This window comes from Barbus barbus (assembly GCF_936440315.1).
Source record: "Barbus barbus genome assembly, chromosome: 23".
Lineage (NCBI taxonomy): Eukaryota > Metazoa > Chordata > Actinopteri > Cypriniformes > Cyprinidae > Barbus > Barbus barbus.
This window is the reverse complement of record NC_136751.1, coordinates 4887105-4910003: the sequence shown is the minus strand read 5'-3', so window position 1 is coordinate 4910003 and position 22899 is coordinate 4887105. Positions and strand designations below refer to the sequence as shown.

The window sequence follows — 22899 nt, the reverse complement described above, 5'->3', positions numbered from 1 at the left end:
ATCAGGATGACGAGACAAAATGAGGAAGGCAGGAAAAGACATATTATGCAAATTAGGTACACTCTTAAATTGGTAAATATTACACCAATATCACCTTTATTGGTGATACACGACGTGTATCACAAAAGGTTCTTTGTGTTGAAAGAAGATTCTTCAGATTATAAAAAGGTAAGAAAGAGATGGTTCTTTAAAGAACCTTTGACCGAATGGTTCTTTGTGGAACCAAAAATGGTTATTCGCTGTGAAGAATCTTTTAAGCACCTTTATTTTTAAGCGTGTAAATTGAGAAGGAAGAAGAGAAGAAGGAAGGGAGAATAGAGGAGATGAAATAAAACAAGGAGAATAAATGAGATGGAAAAATGAGACAAAATGATATAAGAGAAGAAGGGACATATGGGTACTTATAATGAGAAAAAAAGAGGAGAGGAAACAAGACGAGGAGTGGGAGGTGATATTAGACATGAAAACTGAGGAGATGAGATGAGAATAAATGTGAAAAGTAAAAAGAGATGAGCGGAGGTAAGATGAGGACAAAAAGAGAAGAGAAACAAAATGAGGCAAAGGAGAAAAGACAAGAATAGATTAAACAAGATGCAAGAGGAGTAAAGACTAGACAAGGTGACGGGAAAGACATTTAGAAGATACAAAACAAGATGAGGCAAATAAAGAAGGATAATACAAGAGGAAATCAGAGAAGAAGAGATGGTTTCAGAGGAAACTCGGGGTCCAGTTGAGCTTCACTTCATGTACGGTAGGTATATCAGTGTTAAAATAGACCTGACCCTCTTCACCAGAGGAAAAAATAAGTGTGCATGTGTGTGAATGCAGACTGCTATCCCAACTGAAAGTACTGTTGGACACAAGAAAGAAGGTGAAAACACAGAAAAGTAGAGGAGCTCTCGGCTAAGGGAGGAAATGCCAGGTTACATATTTAAGAACACAGAGGGAGACTGTGAAGCGCTGCACATTAACTACACACAGAGCTTAGCCTGATACATTAATGACACACAGACTATCTGCACATACTCAACAGTTACAGCACAAACAGCATCTGATCTGGATATGGCATTCTTCAGTGAGTGTAAACACAGATCCTGATGAAATCGTTTTAGCTGAGGCCAGACGCTGAATTCATTATACGGTCATGTGATGATCACTGAAAAGGAAATCAATGGCAGAGATTGTGCTAGCCATCTTGCTGTCTTTATCTCTTAATACATTCCATCAAGACACTGCAAAAAAAACTACATTTCATTTAAAAAAACAAAACGTTTTTTTCTTACCGTAGTACTCAAATGTACCTCAAAAATTCCTTTATATCACTATGTAAATACAATGGTATATGAATATAAGAATCATCCAGTACCGTCACTGTTGCTTCCATAACTACAGGTTACTACACTATTAAAAAGTGTAGTTAATAAAATGAGGATTTATTGGAGTATGTTTTTCTACTTCAAAATTTCATATTTAATTCAGTGTGTTACTTATTTGTATTTTCTCTGAAAATTACTAGCAATTTTTCACTGAAAATTGTTTACACTTTTTTTCAGTGTGATCTAATATTAAACTACAGTCAAGCTGCCATTGAAAAAATGTTAGATACAAGCTGCTAACAAAGAGTAGATCAAATCGTTTTAACTGCTACGTTCACATCTGATCAAACTGATTCCATCAAATGAATCAGACTTTCATAATGAACCATAATCAGAAATTACATGTAAAAACGTTTATTGAATATTTATTAAAGTGATTATTGCCTCTGCTGTTCAGCTGTGTGTACACACTGCGCACACAAAAACAATATGATGTAAGTGTTCCTAACAAATTACTAGAAACACTATTTTAAAAACTGAACGGTACCATCATGCTACTTGAAAATGTAGGAAATTTAGAGTTGTTGTTACTTTCTAGTTTTAGTTTATATATATATATATATATATATATATATATATATATATATATATATATATATATATGTCAAAATTATATTACCATCAGTATATCTTTAAACTTTTTTCTCTCTAAAAGGACAGCAGGTCCTTCATAGCAATCCTGGCCTCGCTCTAAAGTGCTGCCAACCCCCCTGCCAGGCACAGTCGGATCTGTGTTCAAAGGGCACCACACCTGAAAGCTTTTACCCAGCAAACAGGCCGCAGATAAGACTCAGACTTGTAATACCTTCCACTCCGATCTCTCCAATCCTATCTCCTCTCATCGCCACCCCCCCCCCCCCCCCTCGAAAAAAAAAAACACCCCCAAAACATTTTGTTTTTCTACTGCTCACATTTTCCAGCTTCCCTCCCTCTCTCCTCCCCTCACAGGGCTGTAGGTCTGCCGGAGCAGATGTGTCTGGCCTCCGCAGTCTCAGACTGCTTTAATAAGGGATGTGTTTCACCGGTAAGGAATTTAGTCGGCCAGTCCGCCCCATCTAAAGCAGGCCCACTCATCCTACTCATCACAAATCAACTCAGCTTTGGAATCTCTGCCTTTTATCTACCTTCCATCATTGTCGTTATGTGATGCAGCATCTGCGGTAATAAAATGGCAGGGGTTGCTTTTGTCTTTTTTTATTTGAACTCGCACAATTGTGGCGTTCCTGCCAAAGAACATTCTGTTCAAAGCAATATGTGAGAATCGACTGACTTCAACATAGCTCAGCAAAAATTTATATAAACGTCTCAAATTTCAGGCATAGGTCTAGTCAAAAAGTACTCACCCTTGCATTATTCCAGACCTGTAAGATTTTCTTTCTTCTGGGGAACTCAACTTTTACATATAGAAGCAAACAGTGATATGAACTGTAATTTTAGATGCAAATTTTAGAGAAGCAATGTTAAATTGAACATTGTTTAAAAGCTTTGAAGTTTGAATGTTTTAAACCTTATGGATGATAGATAGGTGGATTGGTATGGGCTTAAACTTCGTAATATCCTGGCCTTGTGAAACACAGCTCAGCTCAACCATTTCAATAAACTATTGACAATTTTTTTGATTACATTCCTTCCTGTCAATTGCATGTGTTCGTCACCACTAGGCCTTGGTTTCAGCATGAACACTCACACTTCCCGTAATCCATGTGCACAGAAGAGATTTTTACCTAGTAACTGAAGTAAATAGTATGTAGCTATGTTTGTTATTCTTATTGAACTTTTTCTTATTTGAGCATGTAACAATCATATGGGATTTCAGAAAGTCCTGTACCTCGACTTGCTCAATAATGAATGATGCAGCGTCACCTCCAGATACTCTATACCTCTCTCTGCCTCAGAGAATGAAAGAAACCATACGAGGCACACCAGGGCACTGTAAGGCACTAACAAATTATTTAAAGTAACTGAGATGGAGTACTCTGTCTGTTACCTGAGTCCCAGTAGTCTCTTCATCAGAAAGGTCTGGTTGGACAGAAGAGAAACTGTCAAAATGCCTGTTGTGTAGGTCTGCTTTCAGCATTTCCTGAAGTTTGTGGCACCATGGGGATCACGCGGTTCTTTCCTCTACTCTGTTGCTTCCTCTTGGTTTTTGTAGAAGGTAAGGAGCAACGATGAAGGATAATGTCTGTTTTAGGTTTCTGGGCAGAAGTCTGTCAGGAACGTTCTTGATATAAAGCTAAAGGACAGAGAGTTCATGTTTGAATGGGAAGCATAAGTAGTGATATGCTGAATAGGAAATTCTGTTTATGACTGAGTTATTAAAGCAGTCATATTTGCTTGGGGAGAATATTACTTATGATGAAAGAAAAGCCAAGCCAATTAGAACTCTACAGGGTTTAGTTCAAATGTTTTGAGGCCTTTTTGCCATCTTAATTGGATAAAGTTAATACAAAGTTTGAAAACCTGGTAAAATAAATCAGAATGTCTTCTGTCCCTGTTGAAAAAAACAGCATATGCTGGTTAGGTATGATTTGAAGCATGACTGCTGGTTTAAGCTGGTCCTTAGCTGCTCATGAGCTGGTTTGAGCTGGTCATGTGCTGGTTCTAAGCTGGTCCTGAGCAGGAGCTAGTTGCTTAGGACCAGCACATGACCAGCTAAAGACCAGCTTAAACCGGCTCAAACCAGCAGCCATTCTTCAAAACATACCTAACCAGCATATGCTGTTTTTTTTTTCAACAGGGATGTCTATCATTTAATATTAAGTTTGGCACTTACATCTGTAAAAAATTAAGATTTAAGGTTTAGGTTTAAGATTTAAATTTGTTTCGCTGATAGACACAACATGGCTTGCATTTTATAGCGACAATATGGGATGCATCTTGCAAAGCAAACGTTTTAGTTCACCAATGCCAATGCACAAATATCCTTTTCAAAGTTGCATTTGGCAACTATTATGATCAGTTGATTCCGAAGATGAAAGTGTCTGATAATAGGGGGTTATTAAGATAAAACGCATTGTGTATGGGTAGTCATTTAATTTGGTGAACCCCATCAAGGGTTGATTCGCCGTGTGAAGAACTGACATGATTTCTGGAATTTCTGACAAATTTACTGTTGGCTTATGGTTGTGTGTGCATAGGTCTAGATATCCCTGACCCTGAAGAAATCGAGTACATCAGGCAACATGTGGAGGCTACAGTAAACAGCACCGTGCACCTTCATTGTGGATCCGACGTGCCCACGCTGTTCATCTGGGTTTTCTTCAGGCCTGGGACAGAGAGAAATGAGCCTCTGGCCTACAACTACGGCCAGGGGTCCAAACTCCTGACCTTAGCCAGCACCCTGGGAGAGATTTCTTTGCTTACTAACACAACCACTCTGGTGATTGAGGGGGTCTCGGATGAGGCCGAGGGGGTCTACACCTGCCAGGCCTTATACGATATGGAAGAACCGCCTAAGGTTAGATTTTACTACACCCAGCTGCATCTGCAGGATGAGGGAGAGAGATCCAGGGGGTCAGGATCCCCACCCCCATCCAGCGATTAAGCGGCAGTTTAATTGACTATAATGTGTAATACAATTTATGTGATACTATATTTTCGTAATTTCACTGCGATTCAATTAGGCTTAACATATTCACATTTAAATAAATGAGTTTTGAATACAAATAAACTGCTGTTCATTGCTGTGTTGGTCACATTGATTTTGTAATTCAAATTCTGTAATCAAAACATATTTAATTTCTACTAAACTGATATGCACATCCATCCATCTGTCTCTGAATATCTGAGTAGCTAAATATTTTGTTTGTAGGTTACCAACGGGAACACAACTATCCCTTAGTGTGGGAAATAAACAGCTTTTGGCCTTGAGTAATGGATCCATAAACCACCATGTCTGGGCTTCTATGCTGCAATAGATCATTCAGAAAACCAGAACTCCCGATATAAATATTGGTCGCATAACTCAGTTATTTTTATGATGGGAAATTCAGCCTTGGCCATCGCTATGCTCAGGCAACAGGATTGCACCACAACTGTAGCACATCCAAAATGATATGCCTACAAATTATGAACAAAAATTTTTTTTAGGGAGAATTGTTCAGTCTTTCTGCTACTTTTGATATGACTCACTATGCTGATGACTGTGATTTTGGCAGGTACTGTGGGAGATGGTCCTGGAACAGCAAACGTAGTTCTAACCCTATTGCAAACCACAACCCTTAACCCACAATCAGGAGGAAATGATAGGTTGATATGCCTTAGATAGTTTGCCCAGAAATGATAATTATGTTATCATTTACTCACCATCATATCATTCCAAAATGTGTGGTTGGGTAAATTCGGGACAGTGGCAGTACACTGAGATCCTTAAAAAGGCACCCAGGTTTGTCAGCAAAACGGTACTTGCACTCAGTTATCTTTTTTTTTTTTATTATTATTTTTTTTACGTAGGCTTACTCCAGTAAGTTTTGGTACCAAACAACCTGATGAAAGAGGAATAAAAATGCGGAATGAAGAGTGCATTTTTTGCCACCTCTTGGACTGGAGTGTCAGATACTAAATAGCACCCAGGAAAGCAATGGTAGCTGCCCCAGTTTTACTGTTAAATTCCATTAAATATCGGGTTGTTTTTTACCAAAACCAGTTGGAGCACTTGAAAATTATCAATGAGCTTTGCTGACACTCTTAGGTGCTTTATTATGTGTTAAAGTACACCACAATGTCCTGCCACTGTATGGATTTCACTCATCAAAATATTCATTCAGTTGTCTCCTTTTCTTTTCCACAGAAGAAATGAAGTGCCACATGTTTGGAAATGCATGATTGGTTAATAGGAATATTGTTCCAGGATAAACAATTATATCACACCTGGCAAAAATACACTAAGTGACCAGATTGACAGGCATTGCGCTCTTTCTCCCATCCCACAAGACACACACATCGACTTTCACACATCGTCAACTGGGATTGGAAAATGTTGTTAAGGTTGACTGAGGTAACGGCTGGTGCTGTCAGCATGTATAAGTGACTTGTCATCATTGGTCTAATTATGAGCAGAAACACAGACACATGGAACTCAGAAGGTCTGACCTCAGAAATAACAGAAAGCTTGTAAATTAACATTACGAGACCTTTATCCCCTCCACACAACAGAAATATAGTGATAGCCATCCATAATTCAAACCCCATATGGAATAACAACCCAATCATCAGCTGATCTGCTAAGTCTTGCATACATTTCCTGTCGGCTGTGGAGATCTTGGTCAAGAAAATGGTAGTTTATTTGTACAACACTGATTATGGGGCTGAAATTTGCTTAAAACAATAAGAGGTCTGGGGCAGGGCCAGAATCCCAGAGTCTTTATGCGGTTTTGTAACCTCTCGTGGATAAACGGCTTGGAAGCCGAGTCAAATCAGACCACTCTCAGAACAAGAGACAAGAAAAGAGAAAGAATCGCGGCCTAATTCATGAGTGTTACATTCATTCAGGGTGTGCCAAAGAGACAGGCGAAGAATGGTGGGCGGAGGAGGGGGTTGGAAAGGGCGCTAACAGGTCCTCTCAGAGACTGGGGAGGAATTTTTGGGGTGGACAATGGGCACATTTGTTCCCATGGTGCCCTTAATAAGGGGTCTGAGTGCTGTGCAGGAGGCAACAGGACAGGGTTGAGGCTGGGTAAGTAGAGAGCGGCTTCAGACAGAAGCAGGTCTTTATCAGAAGGTCCTCAACCTTATCTTCATTTCATCAAATGATCTGAAACCTCTGTCAACATCTCTCTTCTCTCTATCTGTGCCACAGTCACTTTATTATTCTTCAGTATCCTTTTCCCATCTATTGTTTCTGGACTCTTTCTCAGTAGAGGGCTTGGGCAGTTTTGGTCCTGGAGAGCCACTGACCTACAGAGTTTAGTTCCATCCCTAATCAACAATCTTGCCTACATTCTCAGAAATAAAGGTTCAAAAGCTGTCACTGGGGCAGTAACTTTTCAAAATATACACCTTTGTACCTAAGAGTCCATATTGGTAGCTTAAAGGTACACATTACTACCTAAAAGGTACAAAAGTGTACCGGTTACTGCACCAGTAACCGCTTTTGTACCTTTTTCCTGAGAATATATGATTTCATAATTGCTTAAAATATTATTTTTTTTTTATCTATAAACATTATTGCATGTATGTTTGACTGGGGCACCAAACTCTGCAGGACAGTGGCCCTCCAGGACCTAAGTTCCCCATCCCGGTAGAAGAGTATGGTTTTAGCATCTTACATAAATGGTTTTAGTACTTTGCCAAAAGTTTCTGATTCCCTTGGCCACATTTATACATATTGCAAACACTTTTAACCAAAGTGCACTGCATTCATTTGATAAGTTTTTGCATGGGAATTGAACCCTTGACCTTGGCGTTACTAGAGTCCTGCTCTATTATTTGAGCTGCAGGAATGTCTTTGTGGCTCAAGCTATACTGGTCACCGCTCTAAAAGTCATCTTCACAATACTGAAGCAAAATTGACAGGTCCAGGAGGATAAGCATCAATATCATTGCGTGATCTGATATGCTTTAGGTTTCTAAGTCTACCTTTGCCTGTCGTTTAGATCCTGGCTTTGGTTTTCCAGCTGAATCCCAGTGGAACAGAAGGGAAATTTTTAAATCCAGACAAAGTAAGCCCAGCCAGAATTCAGAAAACCACCTTGAAGTAGCCTGGATTGTGTGCTAAACGGTTCACCACAATCTGGCAACAGCAAGACCTGCTGTCTTTCCTCCATCTTCATTTTTCTTTCCAACCAAGAATGACAGATGGAAGCATCATGATGTCAAAGGGTTTGTAGGGAACAACCAGCAGGCCAGAGTGTCTGGTGGCAGTGCTGGCACTATAAATGGCGAACACTGACTGGGTTTACTGAGGACTATGAGACTAAAAGCTGACAGCTCTGTTAGCCAATATCCACTCCAACCAACCTGCTTTACTTAGAACTCAGGCCAAAATATACAGAGGTTCAACATCCCAGTCATGCTTAGGCAAGTTATAATCTCATAACATGACAAAGGCTTAGCTCATGAATATTAAGGTAGACCACATACAATAAATCTTTATCTGTTTTTTTTTAGAACAATTAAGCTAATTTTCAAGTTAAAATGGGAACATTAATGACTTATTAACATTTAGCAGTGAACTTCTAAACAATTTCTTTAAAAAGTCTTGAAATGTGATGGTAAGAAGTGGGTGCAATCGTTCTTTTCAATCAGTGGTCAAATAAGTGTAGTGTAGAAAACTTTCTGTATTTTTGCATTCTTCTGGCAGCACAAACCCCAGTACTCTAGGGTGCAATACAATAGCATTCAAATATCTGGATTAATATTTAGGTACGTTGCTATAAACATTGACTTCAATTTGTTTAGTAACAAGATTCTCTCCGACATGTTTCTCCACCATGACAACAGCGAAAACTGATAATAAAATAATTAATTTACACCAATTCCTGCTATACTGCCCCTTGTGGAAATACTGAAAAACTTGTAAAACACTCATAATGTTGACATGAAAACATTTTCTTTAATAAACATAAAATAGTTAGTGGATGTATTTTATACCAGGAATATTAGCTTATCTGTTTTCTTATAATACTGTTAGAGTATGCTTTGGATGAGCTATAGATGGAGAGCATGCATCAGAGCTGTGTATGGAGAGCATTTGCCTTTCTATGTGTTTTTACAGGAAGGGTGTAGCCAGGAGTCTCTATGTGAATAGGGAGGTCAAGATGACATTAAGGGAACATATAATTCATTTGTATCATCATTAAGTTGTCAGTGATCAGTGCAAAAGTTCAGGAGACATTTTTGAAGCCCAGTATCAGTAAATGCTCTTTATGGATGATGGTGGAGGATGGTTTGGGGTCTGAAAGTCACGGTATGTTTCCATATCACATCAAGCTCTCGTATCTCCAAAAAGAAAAAAATCCTGATGTGATATCCCATGATAGATGGAATTACGAAAACACATCTTAATCCAGCCAGTCTGAAATCATCTGTAAAACATGACAATGCACAATCCACCCTTTGGGAATCTGCTTATGTAGACAGTCAACTTGAGTATAAACCACATCTGAAGCTGAAATAAGGAGACCGCAGTAATGAGCTCCACTAAGCAACCAAACCAAAACACTCACGCGATGTCAACACGACCAGTGCCTTTCAACACAGTCTGGAAAGGTCAAAAGGTCATTCAAGCACTCGCATGTTTGTTTATGGTTGTGTGGAGAGCAGCGAGTAGGTGTGGCTGGGAGGCTGCGGGGATTGACTGTGGGAAACTTCAAAGAGCCGTTGCAATTACCGGATACTTGAGCAGATATTTCTGATATCCCTCAGGCACCGACGGTGCAGACCGCTTTATTGATTATAGAGGGAGCAAACTAATTTTAGGCTAGGTGAAGACCGCAAAACCCAATGTTTTAGATGCGAGCTTACAGGCATCCTAGGTTCCAGCTGTGGATTACATGTGTTTTAGGGGTGCAATAAAACATGTTGAGGGGCCATATGAAACTGTTAATATTCGTCAAAATTTGTCAGTTTGAGAGCGTAAAGTACGGTATAGCATTAAAACTTCAGAGGAGGAAATGGATAGGTGTAATACTTAATCTTCTCTTTATATTATTACAAAACTTTACACATACAATGGCTAAACTCCACACTGTGTGGAACAAACAAAAAAATAAAAAATAAAGTCAAATAAACAACAAAAAATAAAAAGTTTCTCATCATCAAAAAAAAAAGCATAAATAATATAAAAGACAAACTTTTTTCTTACAACAGATACATTCATATGAAATATTATTTTACTACTACAAAAAAATAAATAAGTCATCTAAAGAGTTTTTGCTTTTACTTTTAAAAGTCCTCTCACAAGTGGGATCATTTCAGCCTTTGAGTCTTCCATCATTTTTGCCTAAAAGTCTCTTTCATCCTTCTTTCTCTTGTCGGTCTTCTCCAGCTCTGTAAGCAGTCAGTTTAGTGTCCATTTCAAGTCACACAATGTCTCTGACCAATCCATCACTGGCCATTTCTTTTTTTTTTTTTAATTAGTTCATGTCCCAATTTCTCTCGTTCTCTTTCTTGTGTTTAGTGTGTTTGATGCACAAGTGTTTTCTGGTTTAGACGTGTTCAGATCTCTTGCATGGTAGGCTGGATGAGATCTCCAGTCAGGCTTCCAGTAGAGATCCAGGCTGTTTTTTCCTTACAGTCCAGATCAGGCAGTCCCAGCCGTTCCCAACACACCACAGGACCCTCCGAGTCTTCATGCTGCACGGGCTGAACTCCTGTTGCACACACACAAACAGATTTATGCACTAACTCTAGTATGCAGCAGTCTAGTCAGGTAAAATAATATTGCATGATGGGTAATTTACAGTTTGCCAATGCAGTAATTTCCTGAAGAGCAAGAAGAAACACTGACTTTCCTCATTCAGAGGGAGTGCGGAGTGAATCAGAGAGCTCTTTATTGCCCTGAAACTCTCTCACCTCTCTGCTGCTCGAGGGTGGACTTTGTTTCCACTGTCAGACCAGGGGCATTCTGGGAAAGGGGTGGAGCCTTGCCCTCCTCTGCCTCTTCGGCTGGATCTCTCTCCTGGGAGCCGTTGAGCTGCGGGCTGTCACGTCCATGGCAGCGAGACAAAACGGGGTTGAGGGGCATCATTTCCAGCCCGTCAGGTTGGCGTGCTGCCACGCGGTGCATTAGAGGGAGAGTGCCGCCTGAGAAAGTGCCATTGGTTTTTGTGTAACACCTGTTCGCAAAACACAAACGCAAGACGTAAATAAGGGCCACCGCACGTGTCGAGGCTCAAACTTGAATTTGTTTAACCAAACATTAAACTAAGCATTTTTCTAGATAGTCTCATGAAAACACAGATATAAACTTATGTTCTTTTACCAGCAGGAGAGGTTTTTGGCCAAAAAAACAACCAAAAAGTATCATAAAAGTGCTGCATATGAATATACTGTATATTGCACTATATTTCAAGAACTTTATTTTTGTCTTCTAATTTTTTTGTGCAAAAAAACTATTTCAGTTTTTCACACAGAAAAGAAAAAGAAAGTCACACAGGTTCAGAAGCATATAAGGGTGAGTAAAAACAGAATTGATTGATTGATGTATTTTTTGTGAATAAAACCATTATAGTACAGCTTGAGCCTGTGTACCAGCTGAAACAAGCATCTCTGCAATGTCAAACTCTGATCGCATCTGAGATCACAGATTTATTTCCGCGAGTCTCTACGCTGCCTGACCAGACTCAACAGCCTGTGTCTCTGTGTGTTTGCACATGCTGATAAGACACAGAGGCTTCAACACACACACACACACATGCTCACATAAACAAACAATACCTGAGAGTATAAATACACATGCAGATAACTGTATGCTCACTCAAGAAGTAATCAGGGATATAAAGCGTACACAGATGCACACGGTTAGTTGGTACGCTGATATCAGCTCCATTCAGAAGGATTTCCCTCAGCTCTCCCGCTGGCCGCGGCTAAATAAACACTGCGCTCATTAAGACTGTAGCAAGGGTGCGTTCAGTGTAAACTGTTACTGCCGGACACACTAGAGTACACAAACAAGCCTCATCGAGGGGAGTCGCCATGTGTGTATGCGTGTGTGTTTAGCCCAGAACAGAATAAGCTCAGGTCAGGGGTGAAATGAGAACCAGATGGAACAGATGATTGGTTTGCTGACTGGAGGCGTGCTGAGCAAAACATAATTCTGCAGGCATGTAAACAGCAAACATTAACAAGCTACTGGGCTTGACTTTTTCAGTATTACATTTCGCTCTCTCACCTGTTGTTGTTGCAGAAGTTTTGACAGCTCATGCAGTCCGACGAGTCGTTTTGGGGCAGAGCCGTGTATATACCTCCTCCCTGCCACAGCAAACACACATCAGATATAACACTAGCCGTTTTCCACTTCCAGTCACATATTAGTGCTTTATAGCACTGTTTCTTACTCTCAGTATCACTAAACTACACTATAAGAAAAATTATACCTGGGAGCAGATGGATCATGGATGTAAAAATGGCCATAAAACCTGCCTTAAACTGGCCTTTTACTATTCTATATTTGATGCTACACCATACTGTAAAGTACCATGTTATACTATCAGGCTACACTATACTATAACACAACATACTAGTGTACTGTATTACAATGTATTATGTAAATATGTCTAGTGAATAAAACATTATACCATGCTACATTATGTACTACACTGCTCTGTAAAATGGATTTATAATGGTTCTGGATGCTAATTGGTTAATACAGCATTCCACAATACAGTAACAGCTACAACACAAAAACTTCATGGGAGGCACTTTATTTCTACTCGATTACTACTCGAGTATAAATACAACCACACATGCACACTCACGTTATGAAGGTGTTGAGGATGTGAGTGATCGTACTCCGTGGTGTTTTGGGGCAGCGAGCCGTCATGTGTGTGCGGATGCCCAGGAGGGTAGAGGCCTCCTGATCCGTTCAGCAAAGCCAGACCGTTGGGCAGCTTGTGGTGGAGGTGATGGCAGGCTTGGGGCATCATGGGAGCGGCATGTCCACAGCCCGTGTGTACGCTTCCATTCACATGGCTGGAGCCCGGCAGCGTGGAATATTCCAGAACATAACCGTTCATCTCTGCAGACTGGTACAGGTAACTTGGAGGGTCGTATTCTATAGAGAATATGTTTTATGTTAGTATGTTTTGTAATGGGTAGTTGTCATCCTGTTGTGTGACATGCCGAACTCTTATCTAAAACTATTTGTTAATTGTTCTGTAATTATTGTACACTGCTATTCAAAAGTTCAAACTTTTATACCATTCAAAATCTTGGGTAAGTTCAGGGTTTTTCCCCAAGAAACGAATACTTTTATTCATCTAGGACAGTAAAGACATTTATAATGTCACTAAATATTTCAAATAAATGCTTTCCATTTCCATTCATCAAAAAATCCTGTTTCCACAAAAATATCTGTGCAGCATTTCAACATTGATAACAATAATCAATGTTTCTCGAGCAGCAAATCAGCATGTTAGAATGATTTCCAAAGGATCACGTTACACAAAAGGTCATTGCACACTTGCGTTATTTTTCTTTTCTTTTCATATTTGACATCCATTCCTATGAAAATGCTTGCTACGGATGAGAAAACACAGAAAATCTAACCTGATCCGAATTTTTTCTATGATGGACTAAAGTTTCGGAGGCAGTAGGCGCGTTTCCATTACAGATTTACGCAAAACTTTTGGTGATATTTTATAAATGTTGATAAAAATGTATTGCGAAATGACGGCGTTTCCATTAACCAATGTTATGCAACTAAAACGTAACCTTTTGCCTCTCGCGATAAGTCATGGCAACAGATTTTGGTGGGATTTTTACTTATTTTGGCTATATTTATTCAAAGGAGGCAGATTCATGTATCTTTACAGAAGCAACGCGGAGAACCTCTTCAGAAACGTGCGTGGTACGGCTGGAATAAACACAAGCATTGACTAGACTGGCCGCAATCAGCTTCAGTGGCCGTATCAGAGCCACACTGCACCGCAGACGTGTGCAGTGTAAATTGTCCAAGCATTAATAGCAAGGAAAGCCCCTTTTAGCTACTTGAGAGTGGCCACGCATGAAGTGTTTCTTGGAGGTTATAGTACATTGAAGAATGATCATATGGCTTTTTATGTACACCGTGTGACCTGTAAATGCAAAAAAAAAAAAAAAACGTTTATTGCAGTTTTGCGAAATATTCCTTTTTTTAGTTTTTCGAAAAACGCGTTTCCGAAATTGACACGTTTCCATTAGGCGTATTGTCAATTCGCAATTTTAATTTGCGCAATTTGAACAGTAATGGAAACCCAGCTAGTGTGTAAATGTTATTGACACAACGTGAGGTCATATTTATTTTTTAACGTGTGAAAATTTCTGACTTGGTGTGCAATGACCTTAAGACTGGAGTAACGATGCTGAAAATTTGGAATTAGCAAAACAGGATTAAATTACAGTAAAATATACTATTAAAAACTGTTCTTTTAAAGGGTAATAATATTTCACAATATTACTGTTTTTGCTGTATTTTGTTATCAAATAAATTTTGGTGAGCATATGACACTTTCAAAAGAAAAACAAATCTTACCGAATCCAAACTTTTAAACAGCAGTATAAATGGTAAAATCCAATATTTTTTTTTTTTGAAAATATTAACCTCTTAAGACCCTGCGGCCTCATAAGAGGACATTATATTTTAGTAAATTTCTCTGAGACTGTACATGCCACAGTTTTAAGTCTGGATGTCCTGTACAGACACATTCGGGACTTTTCAGAGATACCAAATGATTGGATGTTTCACCATGACCACTCCCTCTCCTTGGTCTTCAAAATTGTCTGAAATTAATTTAGTGACACTCTTATGGAAATATGATAATATTTTGTAATTATCATTTAAAGCGGTCTAATTTTTAAATTGTGTCATAAATCAACATCTCAGGAAATTGTTATGGGGTTTCAAATCAAAATATGACTTTCTGTTACACCGGGACTAAAAGCATGTTTATTGCGCATTTTGGGAGACATAGAATATTGAAATATAATTTCTTTCCCTAAGAAATATTATATATTATTATGAAAATCTGGTCAATTATTACTCCCATTATTACACTTATTTTTTCATTACATGTTCCCCCAAAAACACATTAATATGCAAATTAGATTTAGTTTATAGATACATTGTTTATGAGAAAACCTGTTTATGGCCATTTTACACACATTTTGCAGAAAGAAAAAAGGTATATGGTATCATCTTTATACAAAGTTTGGTAAAAAAAAAAAAAAAAAAAAAAAAACTTAAAAATGTATTGGTGATTTAAAAAAATCTATTGTTTTTGCCTACGCATGTTCATTCGTGTCTTTTTATTTTTTTTAAGAAATTGAGTCCCGATGTCCTCAACCAAGGACATAGCATAACTTATGAATGAAATATAATTTTTTTTTTTAGACTTAAGAGGTTAACTCACAAAACATAACTACACTAATAAATTATAGTCATGATGTCAATATTGCATTAAAAATGCTGAAGTAAAAGCACAAATATGAAATTATAATGCTTTTGCCAAACACACATGAAAAACCAACTAGTAGCAAACTGGAGTGTGTGTGAGATTAAAGTCAGCAGGCCCATTTGTGGCCTATTTCAGGGGGAGGTGTGTCTGTGTTACTACTTATACACACCACTGTGGCCAGCACTGTTTATTCTGTTACTCAATCTCATTGAGAGTGGAAGAGAGAGAAAAAAAGACAGAAAGAAAGAAAACTTCAAAGGGCCGGCTGTCGAGGAGAGGCAATGAAAACCAGGCCTGGATCAGGAGGTGGACTCTAACTCAATTTCATAAAGAATTTATTGACATAACATAACCTCTCTTAACCTTACAGAAATACTACATAAACTAAAACAACACAGCGCTGCTGGTCTCATTACTACATCTAAATATAATATTAACAACAGTAGCTGCAAAAGATATTGATACTTACAAAAGCAACAAAAAATATACACCTTAAAAAAACATTGTAAGCATTTTGGACAGTTTTAGTTTTCTTAGTTATCATTCAGTACTTTGGTTCTCAGCAGCCCCAACAAGTATATGGACAAAAACTAAAACCTAGACCAGGAAGTAAACAGGAAGTGTCACTTACTATGCAGACTGTTCTGCTGTCGGTTCCTCCACAAGCACATGACAATGAAGACCAGCAGAATGAGCACCATGACGCCCAGAACGCAGCCCACGATCAGGTAGAGCAGGCCGCCCGGCTGGCTGGGTGTATCTGCGGGGAAAAAGCCTGGAGGGGTTATGGGGCGCTGGCTGGGCACACCTGGAGGTTGACGGGCTGAAGGGGAAAAAAAAAATAGAAGAAAGTGAGTTCGAAGGGATGAAACATCTGGATGTCTTTCAAAAGAAGTACTACATATATTGGTTACTGATTTAGTGTTTTTAACACTTACAAAAATAAATACTGCTAGCCCTGGAAAAATTCATTAACACAATACTTAAAGCCCAAAGTATACTTTGTTTTTTACACATACGCTAGGATATGTGTACAGTGTGTAGGATGCAAATGTTGTCATCAGCACAAAATGTGGGTAATAAGGTGTTTGAAGTTTTGGCGTTTTGGCGCACTCCTATACAGATGATAGAATATTTGGTGTGGATTTTGTGGAATGTAAAACTAATGTGTTGCTTTACTAGTTACTTGGTAAAAGTAATCCGATTACGTAACTCGAATTACTTAATCAACGTCGTTAATCAACAGTATTGCTTTTGTCGAAGCCATGCTACTTCAACTAATTTTGTGAACCTCTTCCAGGTGAAAAGTTACATTACCCATAATTCTACAGACAAATCTCCACCAATCAGATATTTGTGACCAGCTTTCCAGCACTGGAGAGAACTCAAGGAGCGGGAAGGCCTGCGATCAGGCGCCGAGATTGCTTTGTTTCTTCTCGATAGGTGAGTAACATTAGTTTTGCTTTGTTTCACAGAACTAATCATTGCCTTACGTATGTGTGGGGCGGCGCTCTCAAAATAGGGGCAAGACCCTTTTGGGATAGGGGCGTGTTTGTTGGTGATTTCAAATGTCAACATTGGCTACCAGAAATCACTTACCCCACCTTTAATGACGTAGTTTACATGCCTACTCAAGCTACATAACATTTGTATGCATAATATGCATCTTTCGCAATATTTTGTTTCTATATACATATCACATTTAGATCAGTTTATTTATATTTCTCCATTGTTTTTAATTCAGTTATGTAATTCACAATGCTTTGTAGTTCTTTCTCTCATTGAAGACATTAAGCACACAGTCTTGTACCTTTGTCTTTTTTTTTGTCTGGTTTTCAAATACTTTTTTCCTTCAAATCAAAGTTCTGTAATGTTCTGATTCACCTCGTAACTGTTTGGTTTGGTTAATGGCTAATGGTTCTGAAAGAAAGACCTTTTAAAAATCCCTACAGGAAAAATTAATGGTAAAAATACTTACAGATAAAAAGTTTGGGCAGCACTGTTGCACTCTATATTGCTAGGGTGTTCTGGGTGGTTGTTAGGCCATTGCTAACCTGCTATGCTGGTTTGATTTCAACAGTGCTGCATTAGGGCAGTTATCAGTGATATCACAATATCTCTCTTTGTCTAGCTACTAATAAAACGATAGCTCGCTCTCCTCTGTCATTACCGCAGGGGCTTTATGGGTTCCTGTCTACATGTTAAATATAGCTTTCCTGTGACGGTACTTCAGTTTCTCACCTTTGGTCTCGCAGATCATGACGTTACTATATTCGCTCTCGCCGCCGTCGTTAAAGCACTGCATCTTGATGTCGTACGACGTCTCGGGTTGGAGTTGACCAATCAAGTGCCAGAATTTGAAGCCTATGAGAAGGAGGCGGGAAAAGAGAGGCAATGAGAGTGACTCCGCTGAATGAGAAAGGCTTTTCTCAAAGCACGTGTTGTTCTCTCCAAACCACAATTCATTTTCTCAATCTCATTTTTCTCTTTTGCACACACACACTCTCGCCCTTTCATTCTCACAGTGTCCCAGAAGGATTCAGACAGTTGCTATGCTGCATACAGGCTCCTTATAAGGCAGCTTAACGTTTGTTCTGGCCTGGCTCCAGTATTCCCACTGAACACACTCAGGGCCCCGAGTACACATACACACTCACATATCGTAGCAGCCGCTCGCCACAGTCACTTATGTATGTTGAGAGTCAGCTCTCTAATTTCAGTTTGTGCCACAATATTTTATTTGTGTAGCACACTTCTCTTTTTAACACAGTGAAGGCATGGTGTTAAATGACCAGCTGCTGTGCTGCATAATGAGAGAGAAAAATGCAAAACACACAGACTCGCACAAACATGAAAAAAGCATCACAGGCTTCTTAGTACACTTTTTCCTCTGCGCACACAACTATCAGTGTTTCCTATACTGCTAGTCAGCACCACTGCTGAATCGGAATTGGATGTGATGAGATAAAAAGTTAGCGTACAACAAAATAATACAAATATAATACCTAAAAATGTCTCCTATAACATTGTTTTTGCTGGGTATTCATTAAAATAAATATACAGCACAGCTAGTGTAGTCTGATTCGGGAACAAATGACTCTTTTGAACCAATTCTTGTATTGAATCAGTCAAAAAGACTTACAAACTTACCAAAATTAATCAAAGTGGTTACATCTGATTGAACGTTTATAAAAACATGTGCTTACAGACACTTTGACTAAAGAATTTTGTTAATTTAATATAAAAAGTTGAAATCAATGATTAAAAGGACAGTTTTATTTATTATGCGTTTAAAGTTAAAAAGCCTGACATAAGCCAGTCAGAATTTTTATTGAACGGAACATTGAACACTTAGACAAGTGTTTGAGTATTGTTATGGCTCATTAATAGGACAATATTTTTAGAATTATACTAAAACGTCTTTTACTTGCTAAAAAATATAAACTATCAATCAATATATAGCGCACAAGAGGTTTTTCTGCAATGTTTTGATCATGTTGATCATTTAGAGGCTTTTGAAAATAGTGTATGAAATATGATACATTAGGGTTTATATAGGGTTAAAATGACCCTATTTACTTTCATAATGCAAATCCTAATTCATGATCCAATCAGTTTTTTATGATTCAAATAATGTAAAATTTTTCATGTTTCACTTACAAATATGTCAGATTATGAAAGTAAAATGGGTTGCAAACAGCATTTCACATTGACTTTAAAACCAACCATTTGTAGGACACACTCCTGAGGTTTCTGTAAACGCTGAGACGTATATGAAGGCATCTTATCTGCCCAGTGTGTTTCTGACAGCTTGTTGTGTGGATAGACGAGGAGAGGTTTGAGGGGCCAATGTGAACAGAGAGAAAGAGGGGGTAAAAAGTAAAAATAGGAGGCGGAGGAGAGGCGACGGCAGTTAACATTCCTCTCAGAAACTTGAGCGGTCAGTGTTGGGTTTCAGTTCAGGCCCATTAGTATGGCAGCCATTTCTTAAAAACACATTTTACACAGACTCATTACTCTGAGCGCACAACTCACTACACATCAATCAGCAGATTACGCTTTCGTTGTCCCGCCCCCTCTGAGCCCGAATATACATTACACATTCATACTACACGGCTCTCAGGAATACCTCATTCTGATTGGTCAATTGTAGCACTTATCTGTCAAATACTTGTGTGTAACGTCTAATAAACTCTACAACTGACCACTGTCCCAGGCAAATAATTTCCTGTACAGCTGTGTTTGTTTCACGTCTCTCTTATCATTTATTATTTATTATATATTCTCAAAGAATGAAATTTGAATGTTTCACATCCGTTTGTTTATGTATTGTGAAAGAAGCTGTGAAATAAGAGCAATAACTGAAGAAAGACACCATGATCTCACCTTCCACCACATCTCTCTTATAATCACTGTCATTGTCGCTGTCTGTTGGCCGATAGTAGATGTAGAATCCCTGGATGGGTGTGTTGTTATTACTGGAGGGAGTGTACTATGAAAGAGAGTGGAAAAAATTGTTTTTCTTCAATATACACTATGCCATCAAAGATAAGAACATTTAACTAGAATCAACACATCCTGCTCTGCTTAAAAAGGCCATAATGTACACACTTGCATCACTTTATTTTCTGAAGTCTACTAATAATGTTAGTCATGGTTACCTGCATCATAAACAGTCATAATTTAGTTTTACATGACCATTTTCCAACCTTTCCCTGACCCTTCTCATTTTCATGAAATTTAATCGTAAGCTTAGTGAACAGTTTTGGAGAATTTGATGTTTCCCCATTCAAACTGATGCACTTGCATGCCCAAGAGGCGTTTCAAAGATGGCCGCCGAGTGACATGACTTGTCTTAAAGAGACTTTGGCTCAGTGCTGCTTTGTGTAGCGTTACCGGGGGAAACTGATATTTTTACGCTCCAAAAGCAGCACCTAGTGGCAAAGAATGAATTTGCATTTTCATTCAGACCAAGCTGAATATTAGGCGATATTAGGATTCGTTTTAAAAACGACTCGTTTCAGTGATTCAGAGCCGACTCTTTCTTTTGAGAGGCAATAACTTTATACACGGTGCACTTTCAGATTTAAAACTTTGCAGGATGTTTTCATTCACTTAGAGCTGTGTCACACACTGCATGAAAGCTCATTTTCAAAAATCCACAATAGGGTCACTTTAATCTTTTTGAAAGAAGTAGTTGACCGAATTCACCAAATGATTGGTTTTTCAAATTCAACACTTGATTCAATCCAGAATCCAGATTATCAGTCAGCAATGATATTTTGATGCATTTCTCACACATTTTTGTATGACCTGAAATGAACTGCTGAAGTTTTATGGACTACTTTTATAATGTTTTCATGTTATTTTCTTAACATAAAATGTTCAAGTCATTCTAACTGTAAGTACATTCTTCCAAAATAATTTCCTTTTCCACAAAAGAAAGTGAGACAGGTTTGAAATGACATGAAGGCAAGTAAAAGGCAAATTTTTCATTTCTAGATGGACTACTCCTTTAAGACACATCTGTCTGTCTTCTAAAAAAAGCTTAACTCACTCAGTCCGTTCCATTCGTTAAGGTAGGATAAGGATTCCTAATCTGCTCCTAAACTCACACACACACACCTTTTCCTGCAAAACTTGCACCAGTAACCATTGCCAATTACAGGTCTGTTTGGGCATTCTGGGGTGGCTCTCAGAGGCTGATGGGAAATCTACTACACAGCGCCTGGAAAAGCGCACACGCGAATACTCTGCTAACGTGCTGAAAAACACTTCAGCACAACTGGCACTGCAAAGAACAAACCGGGGAGTGAACTTGTTATGTGGTTAGTTCTGGACACTTTTTATACTCCCATTTTCGAATTAAGCATGAAATGTGATTGTAATTAAATTGGCCATTAGATATAACAGGCATATCTCTAAAACATTAACACACACACACACATGCTAGTTTAAACCCCCTGAGCTGCTAATATGAGGTTCAGGGTTATTACTTCAACAGGCCAGAAACAACATTTGTTTGTACAAGTGGTGAGACCCTTTTTAAGATTAATGTGCTAATAATACACATACAGAAGCACGGAATGATAGGAAAACTCACAGTTTATTCAGTGAGGAGTTATTGAGTGCCTGACAGAAACTGTTCCAAAACCTTGTGAGGTCCTTTACTTGCAGCTGCTTTTATTTTAGCCGGAACGATAGTATATTTTGTTGAGTACTGTTAGTAACATCCTAGTGTCAGCAGTGCACCTTAAAATGGGCAGCTGAGGTTTTGGTGCAGAGTTAGTGTGCTTTATTTGGCAGATAGTGTAAATGTACTGCAAGTGTACTCACAGTCCAGCGTAACATGATCTGAGTATCGCTGACAGCGTCAGTGAAGGAGATGTGAGGGCCAGTGATTGGACGGTTTGAGACAGGAGGACTCGACATGGAGACCTGGTACGGCCTGGAGGTGGCGCTAGCAGGGCTTTCACCATAGGTATTCATGGCAATGACACGGAAACGGTATGTGGAACCTGAAAGATTTATTAGACCAAATGAGATTTTTATATTTTCGTATAATGCTAATCGTCCATTTAGGTCCCCAGTAATTTGGACCGGATTTGGATGTGGTTTTCTTAAGTTTGCAGATTTTCAAACGCATGTCATGTGCAACTGGATTTACACACAGACATTGTTTTTGGATGGAATAAAATGTGGGGGAAAAAATCATTACTGGCTAATTACAAAACAGTATTTCCGTTACTTTTTAATATTGAATAATAATAAAAATAATCTCATTATTAATTAAAATACAATTTAACTATCCATACTTATTAAAATAATGCTAACACTATAGTTTTGGGGGCCAATTCTTACTATTAACTAGGTGCACATTACTACCATATTGGCTGTTTATCAGTACTTATAAAGCACATAGAATTGGTCCCTATACTAAAGTGTTACCAGTGTGACCCAAATAATATACACTACCAGTCAAAAGTTTTTGAATAGTATAGTAAGGTTTTTAATGTTTTTAAAGAATTCTCTTTTGCTCACCTGCATTTATTTGATCCAAAATACAGCAAAAGCAATAATATTGTGAAATATTTTTTTCTATTTCAAATAACTGCTTTCTATTTAAATAGTCATTTATTTCTGTCATCAAAGCTGAATTTTCAGCATCATTACTCCAGTCTTCAGTGTCACATGATCATTCAGAAATTATTCTAATATTCTGATTTGCAAGTTCAAGAAACATTTATTATTATTATCATCAATATTTAAAACGGCCGAGTAAATTTTTTCAGGATTCTTTGATGAATAGAAAGATCCAAAGATCAGCATTTATATGAAATAAAAAGCTTTTGTTACATTAGCCTTGTGTGAGCCTTGTTGAATGCATTATACTGCTCAAAAGTGATGATTATATATTACAAAACATTTCT

The 22899-nt window shown here is 38.4% G+C and overlaps 1 protein-coding gene across 1 annotated transcript in view; it reads right to left on the bottom strand.

Annotated features, from left to right (window-relative positions):
- Nucleotides 1-8908: 8908 nt before the first annotated feature.
- LOC306843309 (cell adhesion molecule-related/down-regulated by oncogenes-like) overlaps nt 8909-22899 on the bottom strand; it is a 40561-nt gene continuing 26570 nt past the window's right edge. The window contains exons 12-19 of the mRNA XM_079374702.1: nt 21806-21987; nt 19856-19961; nt 17711-17833; nt 16101-16292; nt 12794-13089; nt 12208-12287; nt 10890-11152; nt 8909-10687 (exon numbers count right to left, since the gene is read on the bottom strand). Of these exons, the coding sequence (XP_079230828.1) occupies nt 10533-10687; nt 10890-11152; nt 12208-12287; nt 12794-13089; nt 16101-16292; nt 17711-17833; nt 19856-19961; nt 21806-21987 (1397 nt within the window). The 3' untranslated portion in view covers nt 8909-10532. The remainder of the gene's footprint in view (nt 10688-10889; nt 11153-12207; nt 12288-12793; nt 13090-16100; nt 16293-17710; nt 17834-19855; nt 19962-21805; nt 21988-22899) is intronic.